The sequence below is a fragment of the Phoca vitulina genome, unplaced genomic scaffold, assembly GCF_004348235.1.
Source record: "Phoca vitulina isolate PV1807 unplaced genomic scaffold, GSC_HSeal_1.0 scaffold66, whole genome shotgun sequence".
Lineage (NCBI taxonomy): Eukaryota > Metazoa > Chordata > Mammalia > Carnivora > Phocidae > Phoca > Phoca vitulina.
Window position 1 is genome coordinate 4,737,851 of NW_022589769.1, and position 21,569 is coordinate 4,759,419.

Below are 21,569 nucleotides of genomic sequence, written 5' to 3' on the forward strand. Positions count from 1 at the left end.
GGACCTTGTGGGGGGGCGGGGAATGAGTGAGCCTGCACCACCCTTCCCGTATTTTCACGTACTCAGAGGGCCTCGAGCCTTTTTGTAGTCAGGATTCATTTAGGTAACTAATGCATTCTATTATCTCATGAGGTGTCAAATAAAAAAGCATTTTTAATTTGCTAATCATAATAGACCTGTGTAATAAGAATGATGGACTCTCTATGGCTCTTCTAGCTCCCAATTAATGTCCTGTCAGCTGGTTGCAAATTAGTTGTCCAGAGCCTGGGAATTATTTTCTTGGCCTGCTGATGTGCTTTTTTTTTTTTTTTTTTTTAAAGTTTATTTTTGTTAGCAATCTCTACACCCAGTGTGGGGCTTGAACTCATGACCCCAAGATTAAGAGTCGCATGCTCTTCCGAATGAGCCAGCCAGGTGCCCCAGTAATGTGTTAAGTTTTAAAAAACAACAACAACAACAACAACAACAAACACAACTTGTTGGTGGGGCAGGAGCTCCCTGGTTTTCATAGCCTTCTGCCCCCTACTCCCTCTTAGTCCTGGTTGGTTCTGCTTCTTGGCCTAGCCTGTGGACTGTAGTGGCCATCTAAGTCTGTATTCCATCTTAAGAGAGGCACGGCGGGAGAGGATGCTTAGGAGCCTCAGTGAAAGCAGTGGACTGGACGGAACTACACACACGTTCACACGCACGCACATGTGCGCATACACACTCACATGCACACAGGTTGCGCCCATATCAGACTCCTGGTTTTGCTCTTGCTCCATTGGGGAGACGGGGCCAAGGGCATAAAATCTCTCAGTATGGTCTTTGCAACTTCATGTGAATCTGTAATTACTTAAAAAAAAAAATTGAACCAAAAGGGCCTCATCAGGTGTTTTGAGTTTCATTCATAAACAGATCTAGTAGCCTGAAAATGTTAACTGCCCACAAAAGGCAAACAAGTTCATAGGTACAAAATTGTCTGGGATGAATTTATGGCGCCCAGAGGTGCTCGTCCAGTGGCTTGATGTACTCTGCGCTTTCCCTTCATCTCGTTTGAGATCAGTTTATATTAAAAACCTTGGTTTTAATCTATCACATCTAATTTTGCATATTCTGCCATGTGGAAGATGCTCTGCCATGAACCCTAGTTAAATGAGGCCATAAAGAAATGCAGATAAATTGCTTTCCTTAGTTTTCAGGTCCTATGTGACTTGAATTCACACGTGGAGATGAGGAGTAGGTTGGGATGAGTGACAAGACTCTGCCGAGGGAATCCAAGAAAACAAGCTGTATGATCCACGTGTATCGGGGAACGTTTCCCTTCCCCAAACCTTTCCGGGACTTGTTAGTTGCTTAGCTTCAGACATTTGCTATTCATATCACAGATGGAGGAAGTTGCAGACACCTTTACAAACATCCGTGAGAGGCTGTCTAGGAGGAGGGAGGGGGGTGATGAAGGGACTCTTCTGTGGTTCACTCTCTAGAGCTTCCGAGATGAATGTAGCCTTCTCAAGTGACACCTAAGTATATGCTAGACTCTGCAGTTGGTGATGTTCTTTCTGCCAAAAGTACAGAAAAGCAAAATAGCAAACACAGGGCTAAAGTGTAGTCAGATGCATGGAAAACAATACCTACGATGGGCAGTCGGAAGTTTATACCCGGAGTAAATGTGTGGCGCACATCCGTACCAAGGAGTGGCATTCGCATCCATAAATAGGGGAGTTAGAAACTGCCTGTGTGGTGAATTGTTAAAGGAGACAACCCAGTTGCGGAAAAATTTATAATACCCGGTTTCACAAAGTAACCTATATTTGAGTGTATTGGGTTTGTAGTGACTATATGAGTGTAGAGGAAGGCTTGACATGTATACACTGGGTTTTCACCACTGGTTACCATGAGGAAGGGGGGTGAGTGGAACAGTGAACAAAGGGAAAAAGACTTCAAACAAAAAAATGAAAGGAGTGTGAGAAATGTTTCATCCAGGGAAAATAGATTTACTTTGTGTGTGTGTGTGTATGCGCACGCGTGCATGCCTAGAAAGATGATAGCATAACTATAAAAATGTAACTGGGATTGATTTCAAGGTGTTGGGCTTTCAGCTGACTTTTACATTCCTGCTTAAATGTCCTCTGATTGAGTATTTTGTGATGAGCATTTAAATTTTTATAAAAGAAACCCAGTCTTAAAGCTGTATTCATATTGAGGAAATGTTCTCTCATATTTAAAGGCACTCAGGCTCAAGACCTTTGGGTGGGAGGAGGAGTAGAGTCAGAAAATGTGGAAGAGGCCACTCTCCCTGGGGCGCTGATGACAAACCAAGTTCAAGTCCCAAAGGAGATGGAGAAAAGCTCTTCTGGGCTTGGGGACAGAGCGACCTGGGTTTGTGTATTGGAAATGTCCATTATGACCTTGACCTTGGCCATGTGACCTTAGTCACAGACTTTATCTGTGTCCCAATTTTTCTTTGTAAATTGAGGAGAATACTATTGGGTCATTGTGCCTAATACATGACAGGCATTTAAACATTTTCCCAATGAATGAAGAATGAACGAATGCATGCTTGATTCAGCGAAGTCACTTAGGTAAAGTCTGAGATGTGTGACACTCAAGAACTGGTAGTTTTCTCCTTCTCATCCTTGTGTTCTTTTCTTCAGCCAGTGTACCTGGGGTGTGAACTTGGTAGAGTAGGGTTTTGATGGAGCCTGAGTTCCATGTTCCATGGTGTAGTCTTGTGTGGAGGTGGGTGTGGACTAAGCTACTGCTTGTCTTTATGATTCCCTTTCCTTTTCTGTAAAATAGGTGTAATGACACATCAGAAGGCTTAAAGGAGATGATAAAGACTTCACATGATGCCTGGCAAATACTAAATGTTCATTGCATGTAGCCACTAATAAAAAAAGAGTATTCCCCAGGTTGAATAGGTGGTACTTAGTACGTGCTTCCGTAAATGGAGAGAATATTACTGAGTGCCTGACACCAAATAGGCACCTAACAGCTTGACAGATTCAAATAATCCGAGCACAACGCATGTCTGCATCCTGACTTGGTAGGAACTGGATCCAGTTAGCATTTGCTTTCATTATGAATGAACGCTTGTTGCAGGCATTCTGCGAATGTGCCCTTGCTAGTGTAGTCTTCCCCAGCTAGGATTTCTAAAACAAAGAATGATTTACTATTTATAAGACGAGCCCCATGTGTTTTTCTTTATACAGATTGCTTCCTCCCCCCCGGACTTAAGTCTAAATTGCCAGTTTTTAAAAATGTATTTTTTTTTTTAACATTCTTGTACCTGCAGAGAAAACGAGGTGCTCAAAGTCCAACTGAAGAAATACGTAGGAGCTGTCCAGATGCTGAAAAGAGAAGGTCAAACTGCTGAAGGTGAGGGGGAGACTGAGCCTGGGTGGGAAGGGGGCCAAGCTTTTTCACCTTCATAGCCCCTGTGCCTGGTACACAGGAGCCACTCAACATGGGATGAGTGCATATGCAGATGAATTAGAGAAATAGTGCTGGTCAGAAACTCTGGAAAACAAATTAGATGGAACATCCTGCTGTGTATTCTTGGTACATGCATAACTCATGTCCTAAGACTTAGTTGCTGGATTACTAGCAACAGTTGTATTAATTTGTGTGCCTAGGCAGTTTTATGTCTGAGGTCTTGAGATACTTGCCCGGTAGAGAACCTTTTAGCATGATTAAGTCCCATCAGGCCAGTGGTGAAAGCAATAGAACCCCAAAGTGGTGGAGAACCCGAGCTGTGGAATTAGGCTGACCTGGTTCCAACCCCAGTTCTGGGTAAGTTCCTCCCTCTCTCCATACCTTAGTTTCCCCATCTGTAAAATGGGGTTAGTTGACAGTCCCTACCTCATGAAGTAATCCATGTAGACTTAGCATAATGCCTGCTATAGGGTACGTACTGAGTAAATTTTAGCTGTTGATATTATTAGTCAGAAATACAAGTAGAAAAATGATCACTTGACCAAGATTGCACTCAAGGAGGTGATGGCATACGCTTCGCCTCTCTGCATTTTGGCTACAGTTTAACTGTCACGAATCAACTAAAACTTGTCTCAGTTTGGCTGAAAGAAAGTATATTTCACTTTGGCTGAAATGTCTTGCAGTCTTCAGCCAACTTACCATTAAGAGATTTCCTTAAACACAAATGAGCTCTTGGGGTGTAGACATTGTAACAAAGGGGTGGACCCTGCAGGCTAACAGGTCTTGGGAGTCTGCCAAACCTGCATTTGAATCTAGGCTCACCCAGTATAATTTGAGGCATTGGAGTTATTTTGCCATCTGTAAGTGGAAACATCCCACCATTGTCAATGGAGGTCATTGTGAGGATTTACTGAAACAATGAATGTGAAGTTTCCAGTATGGCACCTGGCCTGTAATTGGTGTTTAGTAAATGGTAGTTATGTTTCTTTGTAATAGAGGGAGACAGGATTGGAGGCAGGATGTGGTTTGCATACTAATAACAGAAAGGCTTGAATTTTGTTTAAAGCTTTTGTGTTGATTATGGTCTCTGGTTGGCTTCAACGTCTTGGTTATTATTACTAATTTTTTATCACATGCCTTGCTTGGTTCATAATTGGTCTATAACTGTTACCAGTCTAGGGGTTATCATTGCAGAATTAATCATGTCTTCCTCGTGGGCTCGTCACTTTTTCAAACAGACACAGCTATTATGGCCCTGAATCCATTTCACCATGTGTTCTGGGGTTGTCGGTCTTTTGACTTTGACTCCCCATCTTTGTTTCCCCAGCACCTAGCTTTTGTAGTTGCTCATTCCATCCATTACGTGTTTTGAATGAGTAGTATTTGTCTACCCTTTACCCTTTCCGGGCAGCTTCAAATCTGTTTCTTTTGGACTTTGTCACCCTGTGAAGAGTAGGTATTTTTCCTCTATTTCAATTATTTGATTTTTCTTTATTTTTTAGAAAGTTCATTATTAGAGGCTTAGGAGAGCTTATGGGGCTCGTACGTGTATCTAGGGTGGAAGTGAACTCAGGTCATTTTCCTCTGAATCCCTGGTTCTTTGCCTTACAAAGTTCTTAAACTAGAGTCCACAGAGGGCATTACCTGGGGAACTTACTAAATATGCCTGTTCTCAGGGAGGAAGAGCGCTGCTCTTGTCGGCAGTGGTTTCAGTGGATCTAGGATGGGCCCCAGGCTGCACGTCCAGATACCTGACTCTAATGCACGTGATACATGGACGGCACCCCACCGCCTTTTGAGAAATCTGTACTCTGCTTGCTCAGAACTAGGGTTCAGGGCAGTAAGAATATTAAACCTAGGAAAAAAGAAGCACTGTTTGTATTTGGCTTGTGTTTGATTGAAAAACATCAACACTCTAAAATACATTTCCGAGTATGAGCACTATTAGAGTCCTTCCCCCGGCACGTGGGTACCTGGAACCCACAACGTACAGAATAGCTTTCTGTGGCAGCTGTAGTTGCCCGTCCTGAGACAGAGCCTGGATGTTCTGAGCCCAAGTTGGGGATGCGCCTTCAGGATGCTGAGACCACCCTGGAATGGATCGGAGCAGAGACCGTGTGGAGGGTCCTGTACTCCTTGTGACAGCAGTCCTTACTGCTGTTCGTCACTGTGAAATTCAAGACCATCTACCTTCTCAGTGGGTCATCTGTCACTGCAAGGTTTATCTGAAAGTCCTCGAGTGTGGGCGTGAACTGGTGGCTGCTCTGATGTGACGGAGGCCCTGTAGTTCACACCTTTCGCTCAGAAACACTAGTGAGCGCCTGCTCTGTGCCAGGCACCGCGGAGCAGTCTCATGAAAAGGTACTCTTTCAAAGAGCTTCAACCTAATTTTCACGTGACGTCCTCTGTTAGTCAAGCAAATTGGGGCTCACTCCTCCTCCCCAGCTAGTTGCTGACTCATATTGAACTACTGAGTGTGTGCCCTTGTCAGGCTGTGGGAGCTTGGGGTGTCTTGGCCAGGCTGGGACGGCCAGGGCTGTCTGGGGAGTTGGAGGAGTAGGGGGAGGGAGAGAGGCCTTTCCCATTTGTGATTTCCTTGGCTCCTGGTGTTACAGGGGTGGACATGGAGATGTATACCAGCTTTCTAAATTCTAGGTGGGAGTTCAGAATGCATTTTCCACAATATAAGCCTTTTAGTTTGAGGTTATAAAGATTCTTTTTATCGTTTAGCAACAACTTCTTTATGAAGGTGTGAGCTCTTATCAGTAGAGAAAAGAGTGAAAAAATAATTTGAAGCCCCAAATACCTTCAGGGTTGAATTTATTGCTGTGGCTTGTGTTGGGACCCCCACCTTCATTGTTGTGGAAAAATGCCTTCAGGATTAAAAAAAAAATTAATAATGGACCATTAGAATAGATTGTTACAACATTTAATTTTGTAGATCTGATTCCCATTGTTGTCCTTTTTTTTTTTTTAAAGAATAGTATTTTCCCTCTAAGAAAATGGAGTTTTTTTTTTTTTTTTTAAGATTATTTATTCATTTGAGAGAGAGCGTGTGTGCACAAGCAGGGGGAGCGGCAGAGGGAGAGGGAGAAGCAGACTCTCCATGGAGCAGGGAGCCCAGTGGGGGGCTGGATCCCGGTACCTGGGGTCATGACCCGAGCTGAAGGCAGATGCTTAACTGACTGAGCCACCCAGGTGCCCCAAAAGTTAAGGTTTAATCAGCAAAATACTGAATAGGATTTTGGGTGGTCTCATTAACTAACTGAAGGAATTTTTTTTCCTAATGTGGTCCAGAAGTGTGAGGTTGGGTTATTCACCACTCGAGTGCTAGTTGGCCTTGCTGAGATCTGATTTCCCAGAAGCTTATGCCTTCCGTTGAATATTTGGATCTCTGTCATCCTGGTGTGTACTGTCTGCTCCCCATCTAGCCTTTGAGCTGTGGCATGAGGGCTGCCATGTCCACAGTGAACTGGCTTGACTGTTAAGCTTGCAGTGCGTCTCTTACTTGGTGTTTAATCGGTTCTGTTAAGGAATTCAGACATTTTTCCTCTTCAGCACAGGGCACTTTCCCTTACTGAGGGAGAGCAGGAGATGGCTCTCCAGACTCATGTTTCCATCTGTGGCTTCTCTGAAGTTTGAAACCTAATAAGTCGAGTTGGCTTCTTGCCTGGAGAAGGCCTTTTGGCAGCTCCCTGAGGGGCCTGAGGAGCAGGCAGACCCACTCAGATACTTGCTAGGGTGTGTGGACAAGACTGGCTCCTTCTCTCAAGAGTGGACTCAAATTGGCCAAGCACGCAGAGAATGATGTGTAATCAGAAGAGCAGTTCATTCAGTGGTTAGTGAGAAAGCAGATGGCAAGTAAACCAGGAGCCCAAATCTGATGCTCAGGCCTGTCATTCCTTTGGGCTTACCAATTTGGGGAGCTGGAGTTTCCCCTGATGGTGGCCTGTTGAGTCCGAGAAGGGGGAACTAGTTCGGTGCTTCATCTGTTGAGCATCCTGATGGCTCCCACACTGGGTGAGGGAAAGGTCTCGGCGCTGCAAGCCCATAGAGATGATGTTACCTGGCTCTTTACATGGTCCTTTTTCTTTTTCTCCGGCTTGTGGTTTAACAGGGTTCTGTGCTAGTTCTTTCAGATGGTAGTTGATGGTGAGAGAGAGAATGTGCGTGTGGGGCTCTTCTGTGAGATATTTAGATATTTTGTACTTGTCTCATAACCAGTAGTCAGCAGATAACTTTGTTTCACTTTAGAGATATCATTAATCTTTGCTTGTCTCCTTTCCCCTCTAGTTCCCTGTAAGACATAGACACAGGACTCTCCAGGAAACTCCAGCTTGACCTGTAGCCACAGTCCCCCTTCCCTAACAGACTTCCACCCGGGTGTAGACCCAGGGACGCCCCTTGTGAGGGGTTGTTGGGTCTGTAGAATTCTCACCCAGTGTGGACCGACAGAGAAGAAAGTCCATGGGGGTAGGTAGTTGACTTTTTAATCAACTCCACCCAACTGAGAATCTCACCAACCAGCTCTGAGGCGTGGGGAGTGAGGCTGAGTGTATTTGGCTGGTGGAAGTCTCCACGGGGAAACGCAGCCCCTGGATGGAGGCGCTGTGCTGAGAGCCGTGAGGACCGCAGCTGGGGAGAGGCCTCTTGAGGGGGAAATCCCGGCAGGGCTGCGTCGGCGTGGTGTGGCGAGTGGCACCTCCTGCACTGCATCGACCATCTGGAGAAATAAGGCTTGTTCCATCAGGGTCCGTGCGTCTTTGTCCAAGGTGCCATTTCCTCCTGAGCAAGTGGCCCTGTGTGTGGCCCATGAACAAGACGCTCACAGCCACAACACTGGGGAAACCGGCACTCCACATGGTCCTAGCAGCTCACGATGGATGTGGGTGGGTGAATGACTTCTGTGGAAGTACACTGTGGACTCCCCTGCACAACTGACAGGGGCCGCGTGACCTTTCTGTGACTCCGTTTCTTCCTCTGTAAAACGGGAATTGCAGTAGTGACTTCCTTACGGGGTTTTAGGGAAGATGGAGGTGGGTTAGTACACAGGAAGCGGTTAGCATCCTGTCTGACACCAGGCACTCCGTACATACTGGCCACTGATGCTATGGTCACTACCTCTGCCTCTCTCAGCCCTTTTGTACGATCCTAAAATTAGGATGAAAAGAGTATGTACTTCATGGGCTGTTGTGAAGATCAATAGTAATTAAATGAGGTAGTGAAGAGAACAAGCCCGTGTCTGGCTCTGGGATCTAGAAGATGCTCTGGTAGACAGAAGGATGGTCCCCTAGGGACGTCCATGCCTGGTGCCCAGGACCTGTGGATATGCTGCCTTAAGGGCCTTAAGCAGAAGGGACTTACTGGATGTGGGTGAGTTAAGGGTTTTGATGAGGGGAGATGATCCTACCCTATCCAGATGGCCCCAGTGCAATCACAAGGGTCCTTACAAAAGGGAGGAGGAGGGCCAGGGAGGGAGAAGATGTGACAACAGAGGCTGGAGCGAGGCTGGGCCCCAAGCCAAGGAGTGTGGGCGTCTTCCAGAAACTGGGAAGATCAGGTTCTCCCCTCGAGCCTCTAGAAGGAGCACAGCCCTGCCCGACGGCCTGACTGTAGACTGTGAGACATTCGAGACTTGTGGCATCCTGAGCTCTAAGGTAAGAAATTTGTGTTGTTCTAAGCCACGAAGTTCATGGTCGTTGGAGCAGCCGTGGGAAACCAACACGGGGGGTGAGTTGAACTGAGGTATTAATTTCACCCCTGATGGGTATGGGGACCATCGTCATCAATGTCTTAGTCCACTTGTAGTGGGAGGTTGAGGTTTCGAAGGTTGGGTGTTGAGTAAGGGGTCCCCAGATGGACGAAATGGGACCTCAGGGAGATCTGTGGCCTTTGAGTGGCAGCACACGTGGGACAGGAAAGCCCACTGTCCTGACACGTGCCTGTGCATGGCGTGCTTGTCTGGCCCGGCAACAGGAGCCCTTACCCCAGGCACACACTTGCCCCACCCTGGGCTTGCCGTCACCAGCCCCTGTGGGTGATCGCTGTCACCACCTGCTCTGGACACGGGAGGTGAGGCCTCCACGCTGCATGGTGGGGCCTCGCTGTCTGGTGGACCGTTGGTGTTACTCTTTCTTGGTGTGGTCGGTGGTGGGGTGGTCAGTGGTGGTGGGGTGGCCGGTGGTGGTGGGGTGCGCAGCTGCGGAGGCCAGTGTCTCAGTGTCCCACAGGAGGACCTTCTTACCACGTCTCCTGCTCAACAGAACCTTGCTTGGTGTTGGCTTCTCTTGGGCTCACCTGGGGAGTGTTTACCTGGGAATCGGAGCTGGCTCTCGGGACTGGGGGAGAGGGCTGGTGCTGCTGGGGACACAGTTCTTTCCTGTTGGGCTGGGAAGGCTGGGGCTGCTGTCGTTCGCTTGTGTCCATGTGAGGATGTCGCGTGGAGGGAGGAGCCGAGCTGGGTGGCGGACAGGAGCTGAGGTGTTGGAGCCTCTGAATGCAGCTGTGCTTGACAGGGCAGCCTAGCCTGGAGCTCTCTGTTACTAAGACAGTAATTCCACCAATCTCCCCTGCCTGCTCTCAAGCTTGAGTTTGGGTTTCCGTAGTTCATATGCTCATGGCAAACCGTTAGCTCTTTACTGGCTATGGAGTCAATCCTGTCCTCATGAGGGGCTCTTATTTGTTGGAGTCGGTTTTTCTGGATGCTAAAGTGTCTGGTGTGTCTCGTGAGGCTCTTGCCCCTGCCCTCCCTCTCGTTAGGTACCTTCTGCTGTCCTCCTCTGCCTTGGCCACCATATCTTATTCCCTGGGGATGGATTTAAGGCGGCACGCTCCTGTCAGTGGCTCCATTTAATTAATCTGTTGTGGGTTCAGGGATAGAGGGAGAAGAAAATGGCCTGTTGCTGGTGGCTAGCGGAGTCATCAGCGGCAAGGCAGGGGGCACAGTGGGAGGAACCTGACAGATGAGAGAAGCTTGGGAGCAATTTAAACAAAGTTGACTCTAAGAAACAGAAGAAGTTTAAAAAAAAAAAACCAAAACAAACTGATCCGCTGTTCAACACTGTATGTGCTTCCTGTCCTCACGGGCTTCTGTTTACCTGGGCTCCAAGAAGATAGGGCAAGACAGTTGAGACCCCCTGATTTGGTGGAGATGGATGGCCGTGGGTGAGGGGGTTCCTAGAGCCTTCATGTGTCTTGGGCATGTGGGGTGTAACTTTGTGTCCTGCGGACTAAACCATTGCAGGTTTGGGCCATCTCCACTTGAGTGGCCTCACATTCCTGCCCCTGGTGACAGAGGCAAAGCTGTCTTGGTCTGAGGTAGGCTTCTTGGGTTGCAAGGAAGCTCATGACTCTGTGTATGTGCTCCTCTCTGGTTGCAGTAGGGTGAACGTGGAACCTCATGGAAACATAAGATCACATCAGTCTGCTTTTTAAAACCCACTCCGGACCTTTTGATGATGGCCTCTAGTGCTGGCTGTGGTCTGGCTCTTGCCATGTTCCATCCCCACCTCCTCATTTCACCCTGGCCATCAGGCTTTTCCTCAGATGCACCAGACTGGTTCTTAACGCAAGTGCCTCAGTCCCTCTGCTGGAATGCTCTTTCCTGGTGTCTACATGGCTGATCCCAGCCTGTCAGGCAGGTCTTTGCTCAGCAGTCACCTTCTCTGACCGCCTTGTGTCATGTTGAATCTTCTTGCTCATTTTTTATGTTACTTTATCTTCATCACAGAGCTTAGCGGTATGTCGGAGTATCTCGATGGTTCGCCCCCTTTGGTGTTTGCTGTCTGTGCCCTGCACTGCCCTCTACAAACCACAAGAGCAGGGACCTTATCTGCTCTTTGCCCTGCTGTGTTCAAAGTGCCTTGAGCAGTCCTTGACCCGTGGTATGTGCTCCACAAATGTTCATGACATGAATGAAGAGACATTTCAGAGGAGCTGTTGTAGGACCCGGCCGCATGGCACATAGGTGACGGAAGACCCATGGCAGCTCTGGAGAGCACAGCCGTGGGCAAGTTGAAGGGGCTTCATTCCAGCGGCACACCAGGCATGTGCGAGACCCCATGTGACTCTTCCTACGCTTGCGCCTCGAAGCAGATTCTTCTCATCACACGCAGTTTTGTTTTTTGTAACTACAGTTCACGTATGGCTTCCCCTTTCCTATGGTTTCATCATTCGGAGTTCTTGACTACAAGAGTCATAAAATCCAGTTTTATCTGGCCTAAAAAAATGTTGAAGTACCTGTCTTCAGAGATATCTTGATCCAGGGGTTCCAACAATAACAGGAGATTCCCCCCCCCCCCAACCATTTCTCAAGTCTATTCCTTGCTCTCCCCAGTGTTGGCGGTGTATACTGGTATGTGTTTAACCACCAGTCGTCTGGGGGAAAGGGGCGTGATTTAGGGTGCTTGCTGATTGTCGTGGTGTAAGTGCTCCCACTGTGGCTGATTCCCGGCTGCCAGCACTGTGTCCCTGAGGGCCGCGCTGGGCTCCTGTGAGCCGCCGTGCCCCAGCCCCCGCGCCCCACTGGCTGTCTGATCTCAGGCAGGCGTTCTCACGCTGGCAAGAGGCTGCCTGAAGCTCCAGGTATAATCTTCTCAGCAAACCAGCAGAAGAGCATGCTTCTCTTCCCCACCAGTTTCCTTGTAAACAGCTCTGCCAGCTTTCTCCCACTTAGAGCGGAGCCGTGGTTCTCAGTCTTGGCTCCACATTGAATCCCCTGGGGAGTTGTAAACACTCCCCTGCTTGGCCCCTGGGAACCACTGCCTTGGGAGGATACTGCTCTCAAATTAGTGAAGTTCAAGGTCAGCCACTGTGCTGATTCCAACAGTCTGATTCCTGACCAGCGGGAGAGGCCTCAGACCAACTGAGGCTGTCTTTGATCTCCGACCCGGGTTTGGCCTCAGAACCTGTCTCCACAGAGGTTCCACCACTTAAGAAGATGGTGGGTGGTAGGGGGGAGGGCTGCAATGGAAGGTGTTCACCGCTGTCGAGTTCACACGATACTTGTACCGTGCCCACCCCTGGGATCCACGGTGGGTGTCAAGCACATCTCCTTTCTTTCTGTAGTCTTTCCTTCACCTGCAATCTTGGCTGTTCTCCTTCGTGCCCAGAGTGCCCTCCCTGTGGGCACTGCTCAGGAAGCTTCAGTGCATTCTGGCCATGTGCCCCCATCCTGACCACTTCCTGATCTCTGCTCTTGGCTCATCCAGTTTCCCTTTTCGGGAAGTGCCATTTCCCTTCTCCCTGGTCAGGCCAGATGTTGCATTTATTCTAAGAACCTGCTCTACTCCTGTCAACATAAAGAAATCTAATTCCACCGATCCTTGAGTTTGTTAAACTGTTGCACTTAACAGCAACAGCCAAGGTCTGGCATTTGATTGCTCACTCTCATGAGTTTGTAATCCTGTCTTCTGGGTGTGTAGTCTGTCTGACCACACAGAGGATCATAGAGACTTCCTTTTGTTGTGGTGTGTGTTGACTCAAGTGCACGATAGGTATGGGATAAAACTTTGTTGCCAGACTCCACCCAAGTAATCTTAGGAGTGATTTCAGAGTAATAGGCACATTGGTATAGACGGGAACAGCATTATCTGAGGAAGAAGAAAAGTTTGGGGAAGTGATTTTACTTGAAGAGGAAGAGAAGAATTGTTGTTCTCCCTTTTTCCAGGACTGACCCACACCACTCTGCCCATGGCCCATGGGTGGTCCCACCCAGATGCGGAGGGGTCTGGGGACTGTCCTCTCTGGCTGGGCAGCTGCTTCCCTACAAGGGCAGGGGAGCAGGGGCCTGTGCCAGTCATGCTGGGTACTCATTTGATGCCTGTGGTGTCTGTTTTCGAAGCCAGTTGTGTGGTTCCTTAAAATAGACCTCATACCCAATATGCTTATTTTGGGGCTTACACCCTTTGGAATCCAGAAAGGAGTGCTTGTAAAGGTCTGCAGTAGAAAGAGTGTCCAGGGGCATCTGGGTGGCTCAGTTGGTTAAGCATCTGCCTTTGGCTCAGGTCATGATCTCAGGGTCCCGGGATCAAGCCCCGTGTCGGGCTCCCTGCTCAGCGGGAAGCCTGCTTCTCCCTCTGCCTCTGCCCCTCCCCTTGCTCATGCTCTTTCTCTTATACATAAAACCTTCAAAAAAGGGGGGGGGGGCAAAAATGTGGCAAAGACGTGTCTGTAAGAAATAGATTCCTTTATCAGTCATTAATTGGGATGAAGAGACCATGTTGTACCTACCCGTTGTTGAAAGATGTTTCTGGTGTCCGCTTCACGTCTTGGCTTGTTGATGGTTAGAAAAGATGCCCTTGGATTCACTCAACAGATATTAATTGAACACTGACCATGTGCCAGGCACAGTTCTGGGAATTCTTCTGTGAATGGCCGGTACAAGGTCTGCCCCTGAGCTGACAGCTTAGTGGGGGAGACTGTAAGAAGGTAGGCAAAATAGATCTTTATAAATGATTCTCTAGGAATCACCTAGAGAAATCTTTGGTTGACAGTGGAAGAAAAGGTCCCATCCATTGTGTACCTGAAAGGTCCTAGACCCTGTGCCAGGTTCTTAGCTACAGCATCTCTGCAAGGTTGATGTTCTTGTTATCCCCATTTTATAGATGTGGAGAAACCAAGGCTCTGAGAGATGGATGTGGTCAAGGCCACCGTATTAGGGTTCTCCAGAGAAGCTATTGCATACACACTTACTTCTGTAAGCACATGTGTATGTGCATACACACATACATGCAGATATGCACATGTAGAGATGTGTATCCGTATACAGGTCTATGTACACGGACCTGCCTACATATCTGCCTATCTAGATTGGGTTGATTTAAGGAACTGGCTCATGCTATTGTAGAGTCTGGGAACTCGAAAATTTGGAGGCTGGCAGGCTGGAGACCCAGGGCGGGGTTGTTGCAGTCCTGAGTCTGAGGCCATCTGGAGGCGGGATTCCTTCTGGGGAGCTCAGTCTTTTCTCTTAAGGTCTTCAGCTTAAGGCCTGCTCCCCTTCCATTGGTTGAGGTGCACCCACATTATGGAGAGGAATTTGCTTTACTCAAAGCCTACTATTAAAATGTTAATCTCCTCTAAAAAAAAAAAATACCATCATAGTGGCATTCAGACTAATGTTTGACCAAGTACCTGGGTGCCATGGCCCGGACATGTGGATACGTGAAATGAACATGCCAGTCTTCTGCCTAGGAAAAGGCCAGGCCAAGGTTCTAGCCAGGTCTAGGCTCAGTGCTTGCTTTCCCCGCACCCCTACACCTCTGTTCTCTTGGCAGTGTCCTGCGTGGTAAGATCTGTTGCATTGTCCTGGGCCTCAAAGGTGGTGGTGTGTAGGCGCTGACCAGGAGCTGCCTGCCTGTGTGGGGCGGCCTGGGGCGGCGTGGCATCTACCCCTTCACTTTATTCAGGGAAAGCTCTGCTCCCTTCCCCTCTTCTTCCCGGAAGACTGAAACCTGTTTGTGGGCCGCCAGCCACAGGGGTAGCCGGCTCAGAACAGGGGGGCCTTGGAACTGGCCATCAGACTCGGGGAGACACCACTTCTCCGGAGCGGTGGAGACCACGCATGCTACCTGCTCTTCTTTCCTCCTTCAGTGAAGGCTCCTCCTTCTACAACGAAAGGAGAGGAGATGCGTGGAGGGAGGCCACTGTAGAACATTGAAGGGAGGGCAGCCGTAGGTTTTCCAGCTGGTGGGATCTGGGTTGAACCGCCACACTTTGACTAGTTCCAAATTCTTGGAATAAGTTTTTTTTTTTTTTTAAGATTTTATTTATTTGTCAGCACAAGCAGGGGGAGTGGCAGGCAGAGGGAGAAGTAGGCTCCCCGCCGAGCAAGGAGTCCGGTGCCAGACTCGATCCAGGACCCTGGGATCATGACTTGAGCAGAAGGCAGATGCTTAACTGACTGAGCCTCCCAGGCACCCCTGGGAATAAGTTTTTATCGCAGAGCTTCTGTGTGTTCATTTGAGGAGCAGAGATGATAATGTTGACTTGATGCAAGCATTTGAAGTTTCAAAGGGATGACATATGTCAAGTGCCAGGCAACTGTTGACGTTATTTTGGATTGGAGATGCATACTGAAGGGCGTCCAGGCTATAGAAGGTCAAGGCACATTAGCAGAACACCTGTATGTTAATTTCTGAAAGTGGGTGAATAATTGTGGTGATAATTGTAGAGTAAATCTCCTTGAAAGCTTTGCAGTCCTGGTAAAACAAAATTTGTGTGATGAGCTGGTTTACTGACCTTTAAATCACTATCTGAACCGGTAGCTCGGTATCTGGCCCCTTAGGCAGTGCTCAGTACGGCAGCACCCAGGGAGCCATTCCTGGGACAGTGGCCCAAATTCTGAATTTTTTTTTTTTAAATGACAACTTACTAGAAAAGTCTGGGGAACAAGATACCCAACACCCAGTGTACTCACCACCCAGATTTAACAGATAATTTTCCAGATTTATTTCAGATCAATAAAAATAAGTTTTAAGTGTCATTTGGGATATCCTTATGATGACATCCATGTGTTTCCACATGAACACTGGTGGGTGGCCCGGCTTGGGTGGCCTGCCTCACTTAAGCTAATCCTGAGAATTTCAGAGGAGGGTTAGAACTTGGATGAGCCAAGCCAAGCTCCTCACATGCCCACTTGTGGAAGGGGGTGAGGTGGGAGCAACTTCTCCTAACATACGGGGTTGAGAATGGGGGAGGTACACCCCTGAAATAGGGATGGATACTGATGTTAGGGAGCAAGAACACCGAGGGCTGTGCAGCTGGAGAGACGTGGGAAATGGAGCATCTCCGGAATTGTTGTTTAGGAGAGGTTTGGTGGTTTTGTCTTGACACTGCATCCGCATAGCATGAGCTCTGTTTTGGTTGAATTTGTATGTTCATTTGGGCTAGTGTATCAGGTGGACTAGGTTTGGCTGCATTAAAAAAACAAACCCAGTCAACAGTGACTTCCACAAGATTTTTCTCTTATCTAACACAAGTCTGGAAACAAAGTCTCATCTAGGGCTAGTGTGAGGCTTTTATGATCATCAGAAATGCAGACTGCTTTTTCTTTGTGCTCAACCACCTTCAGTACACAGTGTTTTATCTTCTTGATTGCCTCATGGTACCCATATGGTGGCTGGTGTTCCAGCCATTACATCTGTATTTCAGGCAGGTAGAAGGAGGAAGTGGATAAGGGCAGAACGTGCATTTCACAGCCGAATTCTATAAGGATTTAAAGCTTGAAGGATAATCTTGCTTTAAGGAACTTCTCCGGATACCCCCCCTCCATAACTTGTACTTACAACTCTTGGGCCTCCCCTAATTGCAAGGAAGGCTGAGAAATGTGATGGCTTAATTGGCACATAAAGGAGGGATCATGAATATTGGGTAGGCAGCGGCAGTCCCTGCCCCAGGTGGCTTTGGGGAAGGTGAGGCTGATGGAAACTCTGTGGGAGAAGTTGGGGGAGGGAGCTTGCCAAGGCTCCTCCCACCCCCCAAACCAGCCCTCAGTGCTGTCACTATTGAGAAAAGCTTCATCAGAGGTACAGAGGTCATCATTGCAAGAGGATCTGGTCTGGGTTTCTAGAAGTGCCCGTGTTTCTCTGGGGACTGCCATAAAGGATAACGGGATAACGTTTTATTTGCTCAACTTGATTTCATCCTCTGCAGGATGCTTTCCCCTCCTAAATCATTGCAAGAGCAATTGCCTGGAAATACCAAGTATCGATTCGTGATTTTTGTTCATTTCTTTTTTATTGTTTGGTGGGAAATGAAGGCCCAGAAACAGAGCAGGAGCACTCGCGGGGCCTCAGCTCCCCCTGCGGAGGCGGAGGCCCAGGCCAGACGTGTATTTATCATTGTCGCTGTCCCTTTTTAGGGCCGCCTTGATGTTGCGATTGTTGTGCCGTTTGTCAGTCAGCGTCTTGTTTGGTGTCCACGTCCTCTCCTTCCAGGAAGCTGACAGGTGGCTTGTTCTGTTAAACGCCACTTTGGTTCTGAAAGCTGCCGTTAGAAGTTTCTAATTACAGCTTTCATCAGGCATCTGGTCATTGTGCTTTGCTTGAGTGGGTAATGATGCCTTGTACCTCAGATGAGAGTGAGTTGTCTAAGTGTTTTTTTTCTCGGACTGAATAGAAAAATAGACATGTTGTAAAGAGATAAAGCTGATCTCCCGATCTGGGGTTATTTCACTGGTTTACAGCCTCAGTTTCACTCTGCGTTTCTGTAGAAATACACTCCCTCCCCCCACGTCCTCCATGGAGTGCCTTCTCACCTGTGTGCCTTCTATTCACTCTGTCTAGAATCTCCCTGCTGCCCGCACACCCCCATTCACGGGCATCACCGCCCCACCGTCAGTCCCTCCAGCTCTGTAGTATTGCTGCCTATTTTGTACTTTAAAATTTTTATTTCTTCCTTTCTTTAGTGACCCATTCCATAAACCAGGGTGTGTACTCCTCCAGAGTAGGGACAGACTTGGTTCTGATGCCGTTGTGCAGCCAGCTTTGGAAACAGATGCCTGACCCCTGGTAGGTGGGGAGCAGCTGGTTGATGAGCGAGTGAAGGAATGAATGTCGTTGAGCCCCTTAGAATAATAGCTAGCGTGGATCAGGCATCCTATGGCTGGCCCTGCTCTAACTGCTTGATAGGCAACCTTCCTGTGAGGCCAGTACTATTCCCATCCCCCCGTACGGGTGGAGGAAACTGAATCTTTAAAAGGTCAGAACATGCGGTGGGGCCACAGTGGAGGAAAGCCCCTGCTGTCCCCGTGTAAGCACTTGATTGTTGTTACTGTCAGCAGCACGGTCCGGGGCTTTGCTCAGGGTGCACGGCGGGTAGATGCTGGGGCGGATCATTGGTGTCCCGACACAGAAGTGAATGACGCACAGTGTGCACCCCTCTGGAGCCCACAGACTGGGGTGACTGGGTGGGCCCCAGGAGAGGGGGCACCCGAATTTCTTCCAGCCTTCCAAGCCAGTGGGCAGGACAGGACGGGCTATGGACATGGAGCCATGCGCCAGGTTTCCTGGGTGCGCTCGACCGCAGTAATTGGGACGCATTCTGGGTACGTGCTGTACCTGAAACTTCTCACCTTGCTGCTCTCCCCATTACTCTTGCATTTCTCTCGGATTCATAATCTCCCTTTTCCTGGGACCCAGTCCCTCCAAAAACACACCCTCCTTCTCTGCAGGTGGAGCCAGTTAGGCCAAACTCAGCTCGATCTTTAATTACTTGTGCCTTCATTTGCATCCGGTTTGTCTCATTGTCCAGCTATGAGCCGAGTGCAGGGGTCCCACCTGGGCAACCAGGAAAGGTGCCTGCACAGTTTGAGGCCTTGCTTCTGTGCTCTTGGTTTCCTTCTGAGGAGTAAAATGAAGGATTTGGAATAGACAGTAAGCAAACGTACACCCATGGGCCAAAAGCAGTCTGCTGACCTGGTAGCTTGCCTAAAAATTGTTTTTCAGCAACTTTATGGTTTGAACAGCAGTTTGTGTTTTCTTGTTAAAAAAGAAACCATTTGCATTGTAGAGCGGGTAAGAAGAAAAGATAAGCAGAAAGGGAACGAAAAAGAAAAATCACAACCTGTCAGGCGTCACTAATAATCGGGAGCGTATCCTTCTAGATAGGTGCGGCACCTTGCCATGTGACCTCTCATGGGAGAAACCCTCCCCCACCTGAAGATTTTAGTGATCTCTGACCCCGTACGACACATGGACCTTATGGGCTAAGAGAAAAACTGATGGCATTAGAAAAACCACACACGATAAATAATTTAACAGTAAAGTCAGGCAGCAGTATGGTACGAACGTGAATTACATCAAATGTCTGTCAGCAACCGGTCACATGAGTGCCGAGTGCCAGGGAACGGGGTTTGATGGGGTGCAGGCTGGCTGCTTGCTGTCTTTCCTCCTCTCTCGCCTCTTTTCCAGAGTAGAGCGGGACAGTGTTCATGAAGGCAGCCAGTACTGGAAAGTGTTAGAACATGAAGGTGAGACCATGGGTTTGGCCCAGAAAGTCCTAGCTTTGCCCTTCCGCTGGCAGTGTGACCATGGGCAGGTTACTTGGCCTTTGTTTCTCTGCCATTGTGTTTCAGTTTGGGTAGTTTCTGTTGGTAAGTCTTCAAGTTCACAAACCTTTTCTTCTGCACTTTCCCTATGACATGTTCATGGGGCTACACCGAGCTGCGGGAGATAACTGGGAAGTAGTCTTTGTTTTCCATCCCGATGGTCAGGTGCCCGGCAAGAAACATTGGTGTTTTTCTTGCTAAAGAAAGAAGAATGGCTGTTAGGGCACCCAAGCCGTTTCTGCCAGGCTTCTGAGCTAGCAGCTCCTTTGCTTTGCTGCGGGGGAGGTGGTGGTCCTGGCTTTGCCTGCTGCGGCAGTAACGGGGCAGCTGCAGGAGGGGACTGGGGAAAAGTGAAGTGTGAAAGGTGCTTTCTGCCCAACACTTGTGAAACTGTCCCTGTCAGAGTGAACCAGGAGGAACAGGAGTCTTCCTTCTCTTGATGTTCAGGCAATAAGGTGCCAATCTCTTTGTGTCCCGTGCTTATTTGTGCTGTGAATCTAGGGTGCCCTTGTAACGTGCAAGATTGGATTGACCTTGGACAAAGGGCCTATTGATCAGCTACTGGTCAGTGCTGTGAAAATGGGATTAAACTAGAATTGAGACCCAGGTGTGAGTCCTGACTTAATGCTCAACTGGTGTCCTTTTGGGACGGCTTTCCCTCAGCCTTTCCATCTGTAAGATGTGGACAGTAACCGCCTGGTACAGTGAACAGTTTCACATGCTTAAGTCTGAAACTACCCTTTCGATATCCTTTGGTCTCCCATTGGGAGGGGAGAAGAAAATCTGCTTGGTTTCTCATGACTTGGTGTTACTCTTTCCACCTTTTTTTTTTTTTTTAATTGAAATTTGTAGCTGGAGAGTTCTTTCTGGGACCCTTGGCATCCAATTAAATATGAATAACAGAATCCCTTCTGTTACTTGCAATAATAAAAAAATGGTTAAATGTATTAGAGAATTGATTTTAGTGAAATCAATCACTACATACCTTGTATTTCATACCTTGTTTTTTAATAATTGAATATTTTTTGAAATCTTAAAATTGAGTTATATATACTTTTTGTAAGAAATCCAACAATACAGAGATGTATGAAGTTAGTCGCCCAATGCTACCCATTTTAAACAACCAGAATTAATTGACGTATGTCACCTTACACAGATCTTGACAAACATGTATCCTCCCACCCCACAAGAATGGGATTACGGTCTCTATCAGAAATTGGCACACTCTGGTCCATGGGCATGCCGTCTGTTTGTGTAAATAAACTTTTATTGCCACTCAGCCACACCCTGTTTTTATGTATTGTCTGTGTGTGATTTCTCAGTAGAACAGAATGTTGAGGGGCGCCTGGGTGGCTCAGTTGGTTAAGCAACTGCCTTCGGCTCAGGTCATGATCCTGGAGTCCCGGGATCGAGTCCCGCATCGGACTCCCTGCTGCTTCTCCCTCTGATCCTCCCCCTCTCATGCTCTCTGTCTCCCGTTCTCCCTCTCAGATAAATAAATGAAAGATCTTAAAAAAAAAAAGAAAAAAAGAACAGAATGTTGAGTAGTACAACAGAGAACAATAAGGCCTGAAAACCTGAAAATAGGTTCTGTCTGGCCCTTTGAGGAAGTTTTGCTGACCCTTGTTCTACTGTTACATCACTTAATAGTCAACGAATCTTGCTCCAGATCAATTGATGCAGATCTAAATCCGTCTTTTAAAAATTTTTTTAAAGAGGTTTTTTTTTTGGAGATTTTATTTATTTATTTGACAGAACACAAGTAGGCAGAGCTGCAGGCAGAGGGAGAGGCTCTCTGCTGAGCAGGGAGCTCGAGGCGGGGCTCCATCCCAGGGCCCTGGGATCATGACCCGAGCCGAAGGCAGACGCTTAACCGACAGAGCCACCCAGGCACCCCTAAATCTGTCTTCTTAATATCTTTTTATTAGAGTCCATCATGCAGCTGTGATAAAATTTTATTATTTTTAAATTATTTTTAAAGATTTATTTGAGAGGGAAGAGCGATCGTGTGACCAAGGTGGGGAGGGGCAGAGGGAGAGAGAGTCTTGAATGGACTCCACCCTGAGCACAGAGCCAGATGCAGGGCTGCATCCCAGGACCCTAAGAT

The 21,569-nt window shown here is 47.9% G+C and overlaps 1 protein-coding gene across 1 annotated transcript in view; it reads left to right on the forward strand.

Annotated features, from left to right (window-relative positions):
• SNX29 (sorting nexin 29) overlaps positions 1–21,569 on the forward strand; it is a 510,558-nt gene that overhangs the window by 189,849 nt on the left and 299,140 nt on the right. The window contains exon 14 of the mRNA XM_032392169.1: positions 3,278–3,360. Coding sequence (XP_032248060.1) covers positions 3,278–3,360 — 83 coding nt within the window. The remainder of the gene's footprint in view (positions 1–3,277; positions 3,361–21,569) is intronic.